This window comes from Rhipicephalus microplus, chromosome 6 (genome assembly GCF_043290135.1).
Source record: "Rhipicephalus microplus isolate Deutch F79 chromosome 6, USDA_Rmic, whole genome shotgun sequence".
NCBI classification, from domain to species: Eukaryota; Metazoa; Arthropoda; class Arachnida; order Ixodida; family Ixodidae; genus Rhipicephalus; species Rhipicephalus microplus.
The window spans coordinates 169,797,215-169,812,673 of record NC_134705.1 but is presented as its reverse complement, the minus strand read 5'-3'; the positions used below and the strand labels follow the sequence as shown (position 1 = coordinate 169,812,673).

Genomic DNA, 15,459 nt, shown 5'->3' with positions numbered 1-15,459 from the left:
CCATTAATATATAACGTGAAGTTTTCTCAACGTATAATTTTTATTCTGTTCCCAAAATCTGATGTAGGTTGTCTCATATCCGTATTCTGCGTGATTTTTATGTTGACGAAATGGCGTATAGGACGATCCCTTTTCTAGAAATCAACGTTAGTTCAAATTGAAGTGGTATAGCACTAGATTTTATTTTCTGTGCAGTGTCTTTTGCTCGATGCAGTGTCGAATTCATCAACGAGTGTGATTTTATTCATCGCCATAAATGGTTTCACTTTTTATTTTTCTTGTAGGGGTTTATTAAAACCTACCCAACAGATTCCCTGGAATTGTTAATGGAGGGTTTTTCAAATTCGATGCTCGTTCCCCTGAGGCTACTGCAGAGGGACCTGCATGTACAGTTCCAGGCCCGGGCATGGCGCTTCCTGGGAGTTGTGAACCTAATGAATTAGTTCGTAATGGCAGTGCACTTGGCATGCTTGGCCCATACAGGCTTGGAATTGTCGGGTTGCTTGGTTGAACTCCACCTAATGAAGGATGTGTACCAACTTCTAATGTTGAATGTGGTCCTGTTGTGACTCTTCCTTTAGAAGTTGGAGAAAGAGTTTCGGTTGTTCCTATGCCTTGGGATCCTGAAAGCCCGCTTCCGGGTAAGCCTTGATGAGGTACGTTAGGGATTGCTAAAGCGGGCTGTCTTGGCCAAGATCCTCCTAAGCGGGGAGGATTGTCACCGGGACTTGGCCGTGACAGCGAGGACCCCATACCTGGTATTCTTTGACCGTTGTTTGAAATTGGTCCAGTTAATCCCGGAACTGGCATCGATAGACCACCATAAGCACCTTTCGTGGGTGCACCTGCATGAGGGGAGGAATTTGAGATAGAACTTCCTATCCCAGAGTTTCCTACAATATGTCCAGTGTCTCCAAGAAAACCTGAAGAGGGCTTCGTCATGCCGTTCAAGCTATCCATTAAAGAACTGGGTCCTCTCACTCTAGGCTCCATTTCACCGGGCCATGTAATGCCATGTTTTCCGTAGTGAATTTTTTTGTATGCCGTGCTGCACGCCTTATGTGCGTCGGCACCTACAAATACACAAAGAAAGACGAAAATTAGTGACTTGTTAGGAACATTGCTCTTTATTCTGAAAACGTGACACAGGGAGTGAATTATACGTCATACTAATCAGGAAATAACGGGCAATATTAGCGTTATTATACGTACAGAAAGTCAAAGATTCACGCCGACGAAAATTGAACTGTGTGGGAGATGGAAAGAATATTCCTGGCTTGAAAGTTGAGTTCGTATCAGTATACCTAGGGTGTTCACCTCAATTTTCAATGGGGCTTGAATAATGTATTGTTGTAAAACATGGTGCAGGAAAAAATTCACAGCTTTGCCACAAAGGCGAAGCAATGAACACGATAGCAACAAATTAGAAGGTCACGCACAGAATAGAAAGAATATAGAAACGTGCCCCACGTTTCTCATGCACATATGACACACGAAACGTACTCACAGGTACATATGCGCACGAATAAGCGCTTCAGTTGTTATTTCGCTGTGTCTGAAAAGCACTAGTTTTTCGCAAACGAAGACTTCAATGATTGAAGTTACCTTTGTGTGCCCATTAACTACCACAGTATCTTTCCTAGGTAAATCACGAGGCCAACCAAGACGTATGATCCTCCCCTCCTCTATACCGCGGGTAAGAGCGCGCGAAGTACGTCGACACCGGGGATAAAATCCAGCCTAGAGTGCCCATATAAGTGCTATTTCAATAAAATGAGCTCTCTAATTAACTCTGAAACTTTATTAAAGCAAACGAAGCTATGAGCTTTTCTTTGCTTACAATTCCGTCAACAATCAATGCCGTTTGCTTGATGGTCTCGAAATTAAATGTTTTCAGAGCTGTTTCACTTCCCGTGGCCGAACTTTGTACCACTAACTTTCCTGTACCTAACATATAACAGGCACTAAAATAAGTGTTTGTAAGCCAAGCTCATGTTATAATCATCATCATCATCGTCGTCAGTCTGGCTACACCCACTGAAGGGCAAAAGGCTTCTTTAATGATCCGCGAATCAACCTTGTCTTGTGCTTTCTGCTGCCACGTTATACCTGCGAACTTTTCAATCTCTTCGGCCCTCCTAACTTTCAGTCTCCCCTTCGTGCGTTTGCTTTCTCTGAGAATCCAATCAGTTACTCTCAATGACCAGTGGTTATCGTGTCTGTGTGCTAATGTTAATCAAGATTACCTTAATTGCGTGAAAGCTGATGTATCGGCAATGAGCTTAAAAGCTTATGGGACATCACGTTTCAAGATCTTTGCCACAATTATTAGCCTTGTTCATGTCCACTGCCGAATTTAGGTTTTACCCCAATACTTCTAGCTTCTTCCATTTTACGCCTGCGAAAGTTTTTGTGATTCATTTGAAACCTCTGTTATCCTTGGCAGCATTTCTCGCTTTCTTATAAGCATTCCATCGCTCTAACTGATCCCCCGTTTGTTATCTCTCGGATTCATTTGGTGGCCTGCCCATGTTTATTTACTTCTGGATATCGGCTACTTCTATTTTTTTTCTCTACCCATTCTGTGGGAATTCAATCGCTTGTTGTTGAAGCTGCTTTTTTTTTCGTTTCATTGCACCACCAGTCATCCTTGAGATTTTCTCGAGTTCACTATTCATAACAAAGCTGTTTTTCAAAATTAGGTATCTACTTACTGTTCTAAGTGCAATGCTGGACAAAAGATGAGATGACAAGAAATCGCGGGCACTAAGAGCGGCTTCATTTGGGTGCCGCCAAAAAGCGAGAAAATGGTATTCGCCCCATAAAGCGCCTGAATGTGATTTCCTAACAAAAATTTGAAAAAAAGACTAGTAGTTTTTCAGTGTATGAATACTATTCATTAGCGAAGCTTCTTAGGAATGGAAAGCAACGACTATACGCCCGATCTCGCTGCATGCTGGCTTTCATGAAGGCGTAAGGTGGGAAGCGGGTGGGCAGAGCACTTGCTGCGCTCAGTCGCGGTAAAGAGTGAGCGAGTGAGTGCATCATTGCATTACCAGTTTGTCTCGGGATCCGCATATTAACACTCGAGCTATTTATGCCGGCAATATGAGCTGAAAACTTCGGTGTACGTCAACCAAAAAAAGAGAAAAAAAAACACCAGGTTTGCGTGGAATGCGCGCAGCACATGTCACAGCAAAACCTGATAGAGCGGCTTTTCAAAGCTCTTCTGACACTATTTTGATAACCGCTACAAGCACATCTTCAGGGTATCCACTACACCATTAATCGTAACTTTTGCGTAGTAGGTAGGCATCTTGTTTGTTTGTTTGTTTGTTTGTTTGTTTGTTTGTTTGTTTGTTTGTTTGTTTGTTTGTTTGTTTGTTTGTTTGTTTGTTTGTAGGCTATATGGATTGGAGTGGGCGGGTATAGAGTGGGTATGACCCATGATTTCTATAGAATCCACGGCTCATACCGCTCTGGTGAATAGGCCAAGAGAACATATAGTCTCATATAGAGGCATTTTTTATGCCGTCCTTCGTTGTTTTTCGGAGAAGCGAGGCACCCACTACACACTTGCAAGGAATTTCGTGCACTTTTTTTATGTTGTGACTGACGACGATGAAGAAGTATGGCTGAAGCTTTTGTAATGTCTTCGAGCTTTCCACGGCCCACTCGTTACGCAATTCACATTGCGTGACACCTGGTTGTTTCTTTGCTGTTCAAAAATGGTTTATTAGTCATAACAACGTGATTCCATTCCCGACACCAAGACTCCCTAATGCCAGTGTGCATCGGAGTTTCAAGCACTGGAGTGGCTCTGTATTGGGCTGGCACGCAGAAAACATGGGTTAAAATTCTGTCGTCAAGCACTGCTACTGCTGTGAGGTATAATACTGGGTTGGCATGCAGGGGACCCGTGTTCAAACCTATTGTCTCCTTGCAAATATTTAATTATATAGTTTTTTTCTCATTTTGAGCGATAGTGATTACGGATCCCGGCAGTGGCGGTGGACAGCTATGGCGCACGTGGCCCTAGTTGTGATCTAATAACAGGTCTCGCTGTACAAAACCGGTATGTACATGCAACTACAATTGGGCAAGCCAGACTACGGCGAGTGGCAGGTGCAAGCGTTAAAGGAATATTCTGCTCGCCGATGTCAAGCACATGGAAAACTTTGAAAAAAAAGCGAAAGACAAAAAAATTAAAAAGTGAGCGAAAGCGTGAAAGAGAAAGAGGGAGGAGAAGCTGTTGAAAGAAAGAGGAAGAATAACAATATGAAGAGATAGTAAAATAAAGAATAAGGAAGATACATACACAAATATAGAGAAAAGCCAGACAGCGATGCCAAAAAGTAAAGGAAGAGAGAAATAAAGAGAAACAAATATGGAGAGATAAAGAAGCAGTGAGAAAAGGAAATAGATGGATGAACTGAGAACAAGATACAAAGAGAAAGAGAAAACATGCGAGATAGAAAAAATAAAAAAAACAAAGAAAGTGAACACATACAAAGAACTGACAGAAAAAAGAAAAAGAGAAAGAAGAAAGAAAAAAAACTAAGAGGTACAAGCAAGGCCACCCAGCTCTACTGTTTCTTGAAGCTTCGCCACATTAGTGCGGAGATGTCATAATTGTTTCATTACGCACATTGAAACTTGCAGGATACATTTGTGATGAAACATAACCATCCGACATGCTGGAAGCGCGATATCCGCGGAATTGTTTATCATGCTGAGAATATCTCCGCAATTTCGTTAGGTGTATTACACAATAAAAAAATAACGTTTGTTATGAAGAACTTCGTTATTTCCAATTCCCCTTTGCGACAGTACATTGATGCTAACATTCCTAAAATAGGTTTCTTGAAAACTTTCGTGCAGCTTGCCTTGATTTCATCTACGCAACACATTATTTACATCTTATATACATATGATCAGCAAAGATAACGTAACACAAGTACTATTAAGGCAGGTTAGAGGCGCATGCGCCGCTGGCACATGCGATACAATTAAATACCCTTATAATAAATAATTATTCGCGTGCTCAGTATAAATCCCCCAGGCAATGCCAGAAACTAAAATACAGAGGAGAGCCCCGCCACGGTGGTCTAGTTGCTAAGGTACTCGGCTGCTGACCCGCAGGTCACGGGTTCGAATGCAGGCTGTGGCGGCAGAATTTCCGATGGAGGCGGAAAGGTTGTAGGCCCTTGTGCTCAGATTTCGGCGCACGGTAAAGAACCCCAGGTGGTCGAAATTTCCGGAGCCCTCCACTAGGGCGTCTCTCATAATCATATGGTGGTTTTCGGACGTTGAACCCCACATATAATAATAAAATAATAGATAAAATACAGAGGAGAGCTAGGCTAAGCACCATTCCGATATTGGTGGCATTTCGCAGAGTAAACGGCACATCTTTTGCTGCCAACGCATTGCAATAGGGCACCTAGAAATACACATATAGTTGTAAAGCTGGGGAGGGGTCAATACACCGCAGGCCACTATTTCATACATTTCTATGAAAGCGTGGCCTGCGAGCTTCTGTTTTTGGGTTATAGCACCTTAACATAAAGTTATGTTCGAACATCACAACAATAACTTACTGCTGCACCTCATCATGCATTTGCGACACGTTGGAAACCTGTTCGCCGTACTTCCACAAGAGCCTGGCGTGAAACGATGGCACAAGTTCTCTTCATGGTCAAAGTACCACAACTGTGCACGCGCCGTACATGGTCTTGGCTTTGGATCAGCGCTGCAAGTGCCTTGGTCGGTCGACGTAGCTGGAAAAGCAAAACAGTCACATTTATAAATGTAGCACCCAGACCGTCTTACGGCAAAAGGGATGAATATCCCTATCAATACGTGCAACTACCAAAGATGATAGCAAAGCTCTGAAATGGCAATTTTTTCGTTTTGCTTTCTTTATTTTTGGTGGTATGCTATTCAGGATATCAAGTAAAACTCGAAACGCACAAGTTGCATGTTTGTTCACGTTCTAAACTTGAATTCTTACTCTAATTATTGTCATTGAAATTCAGTGTATATTTAGATGTCCTGAATTCATTGTTCTCATTCGTTTCTTTTCTTACTTCATTTATCGAGTAACATAATTAATACCCGTGCCTCCACTTTTAGGGTATTGGAAGTGTTCTAGTGATCTCAATAAATTAAAATGTTAGTATTGACTTTACTTTCCTGATCGGTTTGTGTCTAGTGCTACCGCGAAATTGAAGCGGCCATGGGAGAGGAATATATTGATGTTCCTACCACTATGAATTTAATTTAGGCCTCAGAAAAACACGTTTATATTGACAGGATGGATGGAATGTACTGAAGCTCAAATGTTTTTTTTTTTCATGTTGTGTCTTATGTTTCATTGTTTCAACTCTTTTTTGTGTGCTGCATTGAATGTGAGGTCGAATACTAACTAGCACACCAAGCCATCATCTCGAACCTTTCGTGCGATGATTGAATTCGATATCACGTATATGAATTGTGTTGGGCCTTTCTTAGCTTGTGAGTAACTCTTTCAGACTTGATTCAGATATATTTATAAAATAAATGCCCCTAGAACTAGCCATAAAAATAACAGTGCAATCGAATTTTACTACTTCTCCCTCAATATCAGTGGTGTCTCTGCCTTCTTCATCAAAGACCTAATGACTTCAGGAAACTCAATGTCCTTAATCGGACGAAAACCTATCTTGCTTATATTATTCCCCCTCTCTCTCTCTCACACACACACAATGTCCTTCAAAGTTCTCGCCCAATAACGTCTTTATTCGGTGAGAACGACATTCAAAGAGTAGTACAAGGAAAGCGATAGAGAAGAGTTCATTTTGCAGTGCTCCAAGCAAAGTATATATTAGCTATAGGGTTGAGAAAGATGGTGTCATGTCCCCTATGTATTCACCTGAAATATTTAGAGTGACACAGCCGCCTTCTTTTTTCTTCTCAGTTGATCTTATTGATAATCCAAGCAACGATATAACAGAATGACGGTTGTTACGCGGCCTCATGTAATGTTCATTCAAAGTAATGTCGTCATGACGTAAGTTTGACGTCATCTCTGACCACGCGAGACGTTTTGGACCGTTTCGGGCTGTCGCTGTTGCCCATGACGGTGCCCAGCATGACTTTTTGCATTCCGTGCTATACCTAAGGTATTCACTTTCAGTAAATATAATAGGTTGCATGTTTTATTAAGTAGATTTTCACATATTAGTAGGCTTCTGGACTCAGTAAAAGCGTGAGCACTCACAGTCTATCTTTGTTTGTCCTTATGTATGTCAACTATTGTGATTGCTCGTGGCCATTCAATGAAAATTAACGTCACGGTGAAAGTTCCAAGAACGCCTGTCAGACATTCTGCACGTGCTCCTTTTCATTACTATGCCAGACCGCTTTCATGACCATGCCACAGCGTCAGAGAACGATGCTGGGCGGAACAGGAGCTAGGATCATTCCCTGAAATTTTTGTCCGCTACAACGACAACTGCCTTTCGGGCTTCACCACTGCACCAAAATCATCGATGCCCCCTAGGTCTCTTACAACCCATGGTGCACCTCAGTGTACCAGGAATCCGGAAGAAATGTGAGCTGTCATGGCCTATGCTAAAACAACTGTCTGTGCTTCTTTTGCACGAGAAGTATGCGCACAGTATACGTATATATATATATATATATACTGAAAATACGATCCCACAAACATCCAGTTTTCGTCTGATACTGTCGTTGTCCCCACATAATCTATTACAGTTACTTTTCAGACTGACCCCCCTACGACGTCGACAGCTCAGCTGCGCCGCTAGCTGTTCTGCGTGCTGTACTTTTTTTGAGTGATTGGGAGGCACCTTCACAAGGGTGGAACTCCCACGACTCCTAACAGCCCAATAGTTTGTGCTATCAGCACTGCGTTGCGCGTCGTACGGACCACTTGTATTTCAAATTCGATGTCTTCATACTTACCTTGAGAAAGGACCCCGTGACGTTTCAACGACTTCCAAGGGACAATTGCGCCATAGAGAAGGAATACGCCGATAATACCTCTCTGGCGGCCATTAAAGGCATATGGGACGGTGCATTACCATATGCAAAGTCTGATGCTGCCAGCAGCGTTTGAGGGCTTGCACAGGAGATGATGCTCGCTCTGTAGAGCCCGGCAAGCAGCCGGACGGACCGAACCAATTCTCAACCCCCGGCGGTGCTATTTGGTGTATCTTGTTATGCCAAGTGGACGCCGCCGAAGAGAAGCTACACTGATTTATTGTTTATGGTTGATTCTGGAATTCACGAAAGTTTATTCAATCCATAGTGAAGAGGCCAGAAACACTCTCTGTGACGATTGTCGTTACGAGGAGATGCTATGCCGCATTATATGTGACTGTCCGGTCTATAGTGTTCAGAGACATTCACTGGCGTTCATTGTACCGCACCTTGACACTAGACAAATGCGTTTTGAATATATTCTTTCATGTCGTCGACAAAGGATATTGCAGCTGAAGGCGACAATGGAACTATTAAGGTTTTCGAGAAAAACGGACCTGGACAGGCGGCTGCAACAGTGATATCAAGTGCCACGCCAGGGTGATAAACTGTGACTGACTGTGTGCTTGTGTGTCTGCTGTCTTATGCGCTACCTTCTTCTCTCTCCATTTTCTTTCCTTTCTCGCCCTATTCAATATCAACCATTCCTTCCCCACGTGTAGATCGGAATACCGGTTATCTTGCACTAAATATCCTCCCAAACGTTCTCTTTTTTTTACAATTTCGTCTCTGCCTTTCATAGTATCCTTGTTATTTCGGAAGTGTTAAATACGTAAATGTCATTATTAATCTCAAATGGCCCAGTGAGTGCTCCAAGCTTCTCAAGCAATACCTTGGTTTGAACGGAAGCAGGTTCTAATAATGGCGACAAATCATCCATTTATCTTTTGTTTCAACAAGACAAGCACAGCTGTGGTCAGTAGATGGACAAGATACGTGCTTACGCATACAAGTGGCTCGACACTTCTCCTCAGTAGCGAAACTGTTGCCGTTTCCTCGGCAACCTCCATAGACGAACATCTTGCATACACGGTGATGGTGATCGTAGTACCACCGAAGAATATATGCTCGGCAGGGTCCAGAATCTGGTTTTTTCATACATGTTGCAGTTGTATTCTTCATGCCTATGAAGCCTGGAATAGGAAAAAAAATAGGGGTGAAGCCTGGAATAGGAAAAAAAAATAATTCTACAGTGTGAATATTTGAATCGTCCCAAACGCCAATGATGCAACGTAGTAAGTGTGGGGTCGCTGAAGATGACAGTAACGTCATCAGAGTAAATGTTAAAGCTTTCACCAGTAACCCATTCGAAAAAGCAAGAACATGTTAATTTAAAGGAGAGTATGCTGTTTCTGGGGGGGGGGGCGGATAAACAACAAGAGGGAAGGCAGGGAGGTTAACCGGGCACATGCCCGGTTTGCTATCCTACGCTGGGGTAATGGGAAGGGGGCATAAAGATGAGAGAGAGGAAAGAAAATAGAAAGAGAGAGAGAAAAAAAAGAGGGTTGTCAGTCAATCGGCTGGCGCGTATGCAGCGGTGGCACTACACAAAAGTTAAAGGTGGTCACGTAGGCCTGTAGTCCTCAAAAAGCACAAGACAGCTTTGACTGCATTTTGAGCCGACGAAAGGCGATGACGGTGTTCCAGTAGCGTCTGCACAGAGAGTGGCCGATCGAAGGTAAAAGAAATGCATGAGAAAAAGGTCTTGGTTAGTTCGCACAACGGACAATTATTTTCGTACATGTGAGGGTACATTCTGTGTCACCTACGTTGCCTATATGTGGGAAAGTGTTAGTTTGAAAGTCATGCTCCTCCCGTGCTTGCTTTCTGCTTGAGTTTGAGTGACAGAGGGCCTCCTTCTGTTTACCTAGGCTATTGAATTTGAAGATTTTTTTTTTTTGGATCGCAAGGTGTCGAAGTGTCCTGCTGTACAATGTCATCTGCTACTCAGCCTGTCTTGCCATGAGCCGAACGGTCCACCCCCCTCCCCCTAGTATGCCTAACATGCATTCCAGTAAGGTCCCACCAAGAAAAAGACGGCAGCCATCATGTGAGTCCATCAGAATAAAGGTCGATTCACACCTGACTTCAGCAACCTATATGACCAAATTAGTGGCGGTGGCTACGGCATTTGGAATTGATCGTGTCTAAGTGCACAATGGAGTGTTTGTTAACCCTTGGTTAGTCACAACTGCAATGAAGGCCGGGACTGTAATTGCATTTTGATTGTAAAGGCTCTTGCTTTACAGTAGGTAGTACACCATGGCACCGCTGTTTTTGTAGGTGGCTGCCCGAATGTATCTCTGTATGATGTATGGGTTGGATGCATGTTACATAAAAAAAGAAAATCTGGGTCACGTGAATCATTTTCGAGATTTCATGTAGTCTCACCACTATTACTGTGACTTCACTAGTGCAAAACTGTGGTGAAAGTGGGTCGCCTAATTGCTTTAAGATCCTGAGGTGTCCGCTTACGTTACTCACACTGAGCCATTAGCGTTGCCACTGGATATTCCTTGTATATGCCTAATTTATATCACCATACTTAAGTTTTCACTTGGGGTGAGAACCGCTTTGCAGGCTATTCTGATTAGTGTATCTACTTTTTCAATTTCTTGGTGCCTCTTAGTTTAGAATGGCAGGGTATATGTATGTAATTCGATGATTGACAACGGCTTGTTCTAAATTTATAGTGTTTACTTCAGGCATGCCCTCTCGGCTAAGGACGACTCTTGGAATAAACTTTCATGCCCTTTATTACACTGCTTCTTAAATGAAAAGTAGAACTTCTTGGTAAACCAACGGACACAGCGTCCAAAGACAGGTACACAAGATAAGTTTTGAAGACTCCGCAAGGTGCCACTGGAAGCATAAAATTAAAAGAAATGCATTTTTAAGGTGCATGAGCGCTTCTGTTGTGCTGTCTTTGCAAAACATCCACAGTTCTCAGATCTGCTTTCTGGCAAGAAAACCTAAGAGAAAATGATATTGCGTGTAATATAGTTTCGTACATATACTTACGTGAGCACGTAGCTTCGCATGCAGTTTTACTTTCAAACCTATTGCTGTTTCCCTGGCAGCCTCCGTAAATGAACGGCTTGCACACGAGGTCATATGCGTCAAAATACCAACTGGGAACAGAGGCACGACAGGGCCCCGGATCCCGTGCTTGCATGCAAGCATTCATCTTAGTTTTGGTTTCTAAGAGCCCTGTAACAACAATGCAACATCAGCGAATAACATTTTGGCTATAGGCGATAATAATTGTGTAAACTTGGCAGCGCAAACGAACATGACACTCAAAGAGTGGGACACAAACTGGCCTTTCTAAGTCAACCTCTTCCTGTGTCCTGTTAGTTTCCCCTGACAAGTTTACATAGTCAATGTACACGAACTGGCCTGCCCATCAATTTATTTGCAGTACGTTGCCCAGTCTACGAACGCATGCTTCGAGCAAATAAATACTGTCAAGGCACCTACCTCGCCATGCACAATATAACGCCGTTAAAAAATGCCCCCTAAAATGGCTTTCCTTGAACTTGAAGAGTTGAGCGGGTGCCAAAAGACTTGGCGAAGAAATCACGCAAGTAAGGGAATGATGTAGACGCAGCACGCCCATACTCTATTTCACAAGCTGTTGGAAGTGCTATGGAAGGTACGGGCGTGCTCAGATAATCGTGACAGAGCGCCCTACAATATTGTGTTGCTACGTGAATGTCATATCTGTGAATATGATAAATGGCCCCGTCCATGTGCTAAAGCGTGTTGTCTAGTAATGGGGCCGAATCGCCTCCAGCATATCCTTTCATTTCCCCCTACATTGCTTCCTCTTCCACTCTCCATGTCTGTGTAACACTGTTGAGGTGACCTCCATTTAGAAAAGGCGCTGCACTTGTTTATCAGTTGCTACTTCGTTGAAACAACTGCGCATGCGCTTGGCGGCGGCAGTGAACGTATGAAGATCGCTGACGGCACTCCCGGTGGCACGCGTTTTAACGTGGCATAGAAAATGACGTAACTGGCTGAACAACCAATAGAAATGTTTAGTGTTCCTCGTGATGAACACGTCCCATATTTCGCCTAGCGGTATACAGTTTTCGCTGTAAATGTTCCGTCACCGGGAGATGAACGTACGGCCTCTCGTTCCGCAGCGCGAACCAACTCAGTCACAAAGCACATGCTTTTCAGCTTGCTAAGGGTGAGCTTTCTGTATGCACCCTTTACAGCAGGCAGGAGTCAGAGATCAGGAATTCTTCTTATGACTGGCGAAAGAACGTGAAGTGGCTGCAAGGCACGTATGAAAGCTCTTTGCCCCGCAGATCAAGATGCGCACGACGCCTCTCTCGTGATCGTAGTGGTTAGTACTTCTTGGCCTTTCGCCGCAAATATGCATTGAAGTTACATAGATCAGGAAGGCCATTTCGATCCCTGAAGTAGCCGTGCTTCCGAAAAGAGTACGCTGCTTTCACACAAGTGACAATCATTACAACTGTTCGCGCTCGTCTGTAAGCGTGTGCGTTTGTTCCCCGTGTCCTTTTTTTGTGTTGAACCACATCACCTACATTATCGTGCTGGGACAGTTGTTCGTTCACGCTCTTCTGGCGCATGTATTTTTTTTCTTTTTGTGCTCCTCTCTGCTTGAGGAACGGGCTGCAAGCTACGAGTGGCTTGCTGTTCTTCACATTACAAATTGTTCTTATAGCCATATTTTCTTCAATATCATGTCGATACATAGCACGAAATACTCAACTAACTTTCTGAAGACACGTTTCACATTCGTTGTAGGCTAATGTTTATGGCAGATGAATTACTCACGCTTTTATTAGAGATAGTGGCAAACTACCACTTTTCATTTGAGAAAGCCTGCCAAATGTGTTGTACCCCAATCTTGTTCGTTGTTCCTTCAGTCATGGTTTGGCTTTGTGGTCACTACTCATCCTAAGCAGACATATTTCTTTACACTTTACAGTGCCTGGTTACTTGGCGCAAACCACTGTTTTCTTCCAGTATTGTTGAGCATTAGCTTTCCTGCTATTGAACCTGCTTCACTTTATTTGAAGGCTATTCACTATCTGATATGTTCAATTATCAAGGAGACCTTTTTTCGTTCTGATCTTCCCAAAATAGGAGAGTGGATTCTGCCGAAAACATGTGCTCATATAACTAACTATCGCATCCATAAGACAGAAAAATGAATCACACAGTATAGATGACGAAAAAGGCTAACCTAGCTGGTTGAAGCAAAAGTTGAACAGGCGGCCCAAATGCTACGGCGTGGAGCACGAAAGCTGTAGTGTGTGAGTCTGTGACCTGACTAAAAATGCCGTAAGAATGCACAACATCTAGTCACGTGAATTTAAAACACGTAACGTCACGAGATAGCTAGTCATGTGACATAACGTATCCACAAGTCACGTGAGAAATATCTTGTAAAATGGCCTAATAACTCACCAACTTACTAAAAAACTCCTAACAACATTCAAATGACCACAGACCACGCATTATGACGTAACTTGTATAAATAGAATCATGTAACGTCACATAACCCTTCACGCGACTAAACATTGCGTAACATTTAGTCACTTGACTAAAAATTCTAATATCAAATAACATAGCATAACAGCTAACTATGGGACATGTTGTCAGCATTAACCACGTAAGAGCTAAAGACGGGATATATTCGCAACCAAAACCGCCCAACAAGTTAGTATCTTGACTAAAGTCATATCACATAATTTGCAGCGTGACTTTCCAAGCCAAATCTAGCCACGTCCAGTCTACATAATTTGTGCCACTAGAAGAAATTTGCACCTGAAGAAAAAGCTTGGTATTACTAGTAAAGTTTAGTCCAAGCCTAGCTCCGCTAGTTTTTTCCAGTCTTGCGCCATTTATGCAAGCTTTGCACTTTTCTTCTGATTGTGATGAGGTCTTAGTACCTGCAGTTTTCTACATAGTAATACCTAATCCCACGTTTTAAGGCAACTCAATCACGGAAAACTCAACAGTAAGGCAGGTAGCCTCTGCCATGAGTGAAGCAAACTTTATGCTAATATGCCTTCAACGCAAACTTTGCGGTGAAAACAGAACTCGTCCAAGCACACGAGGCATCAGCCACTACACTGTAAAGATAATTCACGCATGGCCGAGGGCAAAGGCGAAAATGGGCCTGGAGTGTCCTAGAATGCTTGTCACTACAAAAAATATTGTTTTTAAATAAAATTGATTAAGTAAAAGTTAGTGCTTGCTTGTAGCTCCGGCCACTCCTCTTAAATGACAATTTGCATTGGGAGGTCAATCACCAATAACCTAAATGTACCACAAAATTTACGCATGAAAATGTTCATTCACAAAAGTCTTGTTGATATGTTTTAAAGAATCTTAACGAGCAACAGTTGATTCAAACTTACTCAATCATAGCGGCATGACAAATATAACGTCTGTGATATTATATTGTGGAAGTGTGCTGTGCGTGCGCTGTGAAGTAAAATGAAGCCAAACGGGGTATGCAGTCACTCAAACTGACTAATCGCTTCAACAACTAGCCCAACTTTCAGTCTTGCTAATCGCTTCCGTGCGTTGTATGTGCTACTGAGAACTTGCTGAAATAACTCGCGTTAACATACGTATATTTTTTTGAAACATAATTGCACAAATCCTTGGCCTCATATCTCATAAAAACATTGTACACATAAAGTTAAAGAAACAACTTACCATGCACGTGGAAAACACAGGCAAGCTGAAGGACAATGAAGCTTGTGCGCTTCATCGTCTAGCTCTTTTCGAAGAAACGCGACAAAGCAATGACTGGAACCTTCTGCACGAACTGCGTATATAAAAGAATACTTCTTTTATTCTGTCCTTGCAAGCGCAGTTTTGAAACATCTGCAGTTGTTCATGTGGTGTAATTCTTCAATGCCATATTGTACTCTGAACTCTCCCTGCTCTCAAAAACAAGATTCACAACGAAAAATGTAGAACCTTAAATTTCGTAAAACTAGTTCCACAGGGGCATTTTCGTGGAGGCGCATTCTCGTGGAGGCGTGGAGGCATGAAGGCGATGGCTTTCATTATTTGGCACTCGAAAAAGTGTAATCTGCCAGACTGTTTGTGGAAAGTTCAATGATTGGTCAACTCATGGGCCCATTTATGCGCTATGCTCGCATACGTAAACATTGTAGATCGGCTTTTGACGATTTCACCGAGTGGTCCGTCCCGGCGTGGGAGCTCGTAAATCGGTGGAGGTAAAATGACAGAGGCCCACGTACTGAGGCATAACGTGATCTTTTCAAAGAGATTGTTTTTCGGAAATTAAGGTCTAGCGTCATTGTCAACGCCATTGGTGGTGAAGGAAAAATTGGCTTTGTACGTGACAGAAAGCTCCAGAAAAATTCAAATAAAATAAGCAATACCATT

General features: G+C 42.8%; 1 protein-coding gene across 2 annotated transcripts; it reads right to left on the bottom strand.

Annotated features, from left to right (window-relative positions):
* Nucleotides 1-255: 255 nt before the first annotated feature.
* On the bottom strand, nucleotides 256-14,874 carry LOC119168336 (uncharacterized). Of its 2 annotated transcripts, none has more exons than XM_075865596.1 (5): nucleotides 14,758-14,874; nucleotides 11,068-11,256; nucleotides 8,991-9,179; nucleotides 5,601-5,780; nucleotides 256-1,073 (listed from the first exon to the last, which is right to left on the bottom strand). In XM_075865596.1, exons 1-5 carry the CDS (start codon nucleotides 14,810-14,812, stop codon nucleotides 292-294), a joined length of 1,395 nt encoding a protein of 464 aa, XP_075721711.1. In that variant the 5' UTR covers nucleotides 14,813-14,874; the 3' UTR covers nucleotides 256-291. The 2 variants fall into 2 exon arrangements, with proteins under 2 accessions (XP_075721711.1, XP_075721712.1); XM_075865597.1 differs by lacking the exon at nucleotides 14,758-14,874 and adding an exon at nucleotides 14,454-14,590.
* Between the last annotated feature and the right edge of the window lie 585 nt (nucleotides 14,875-15,459).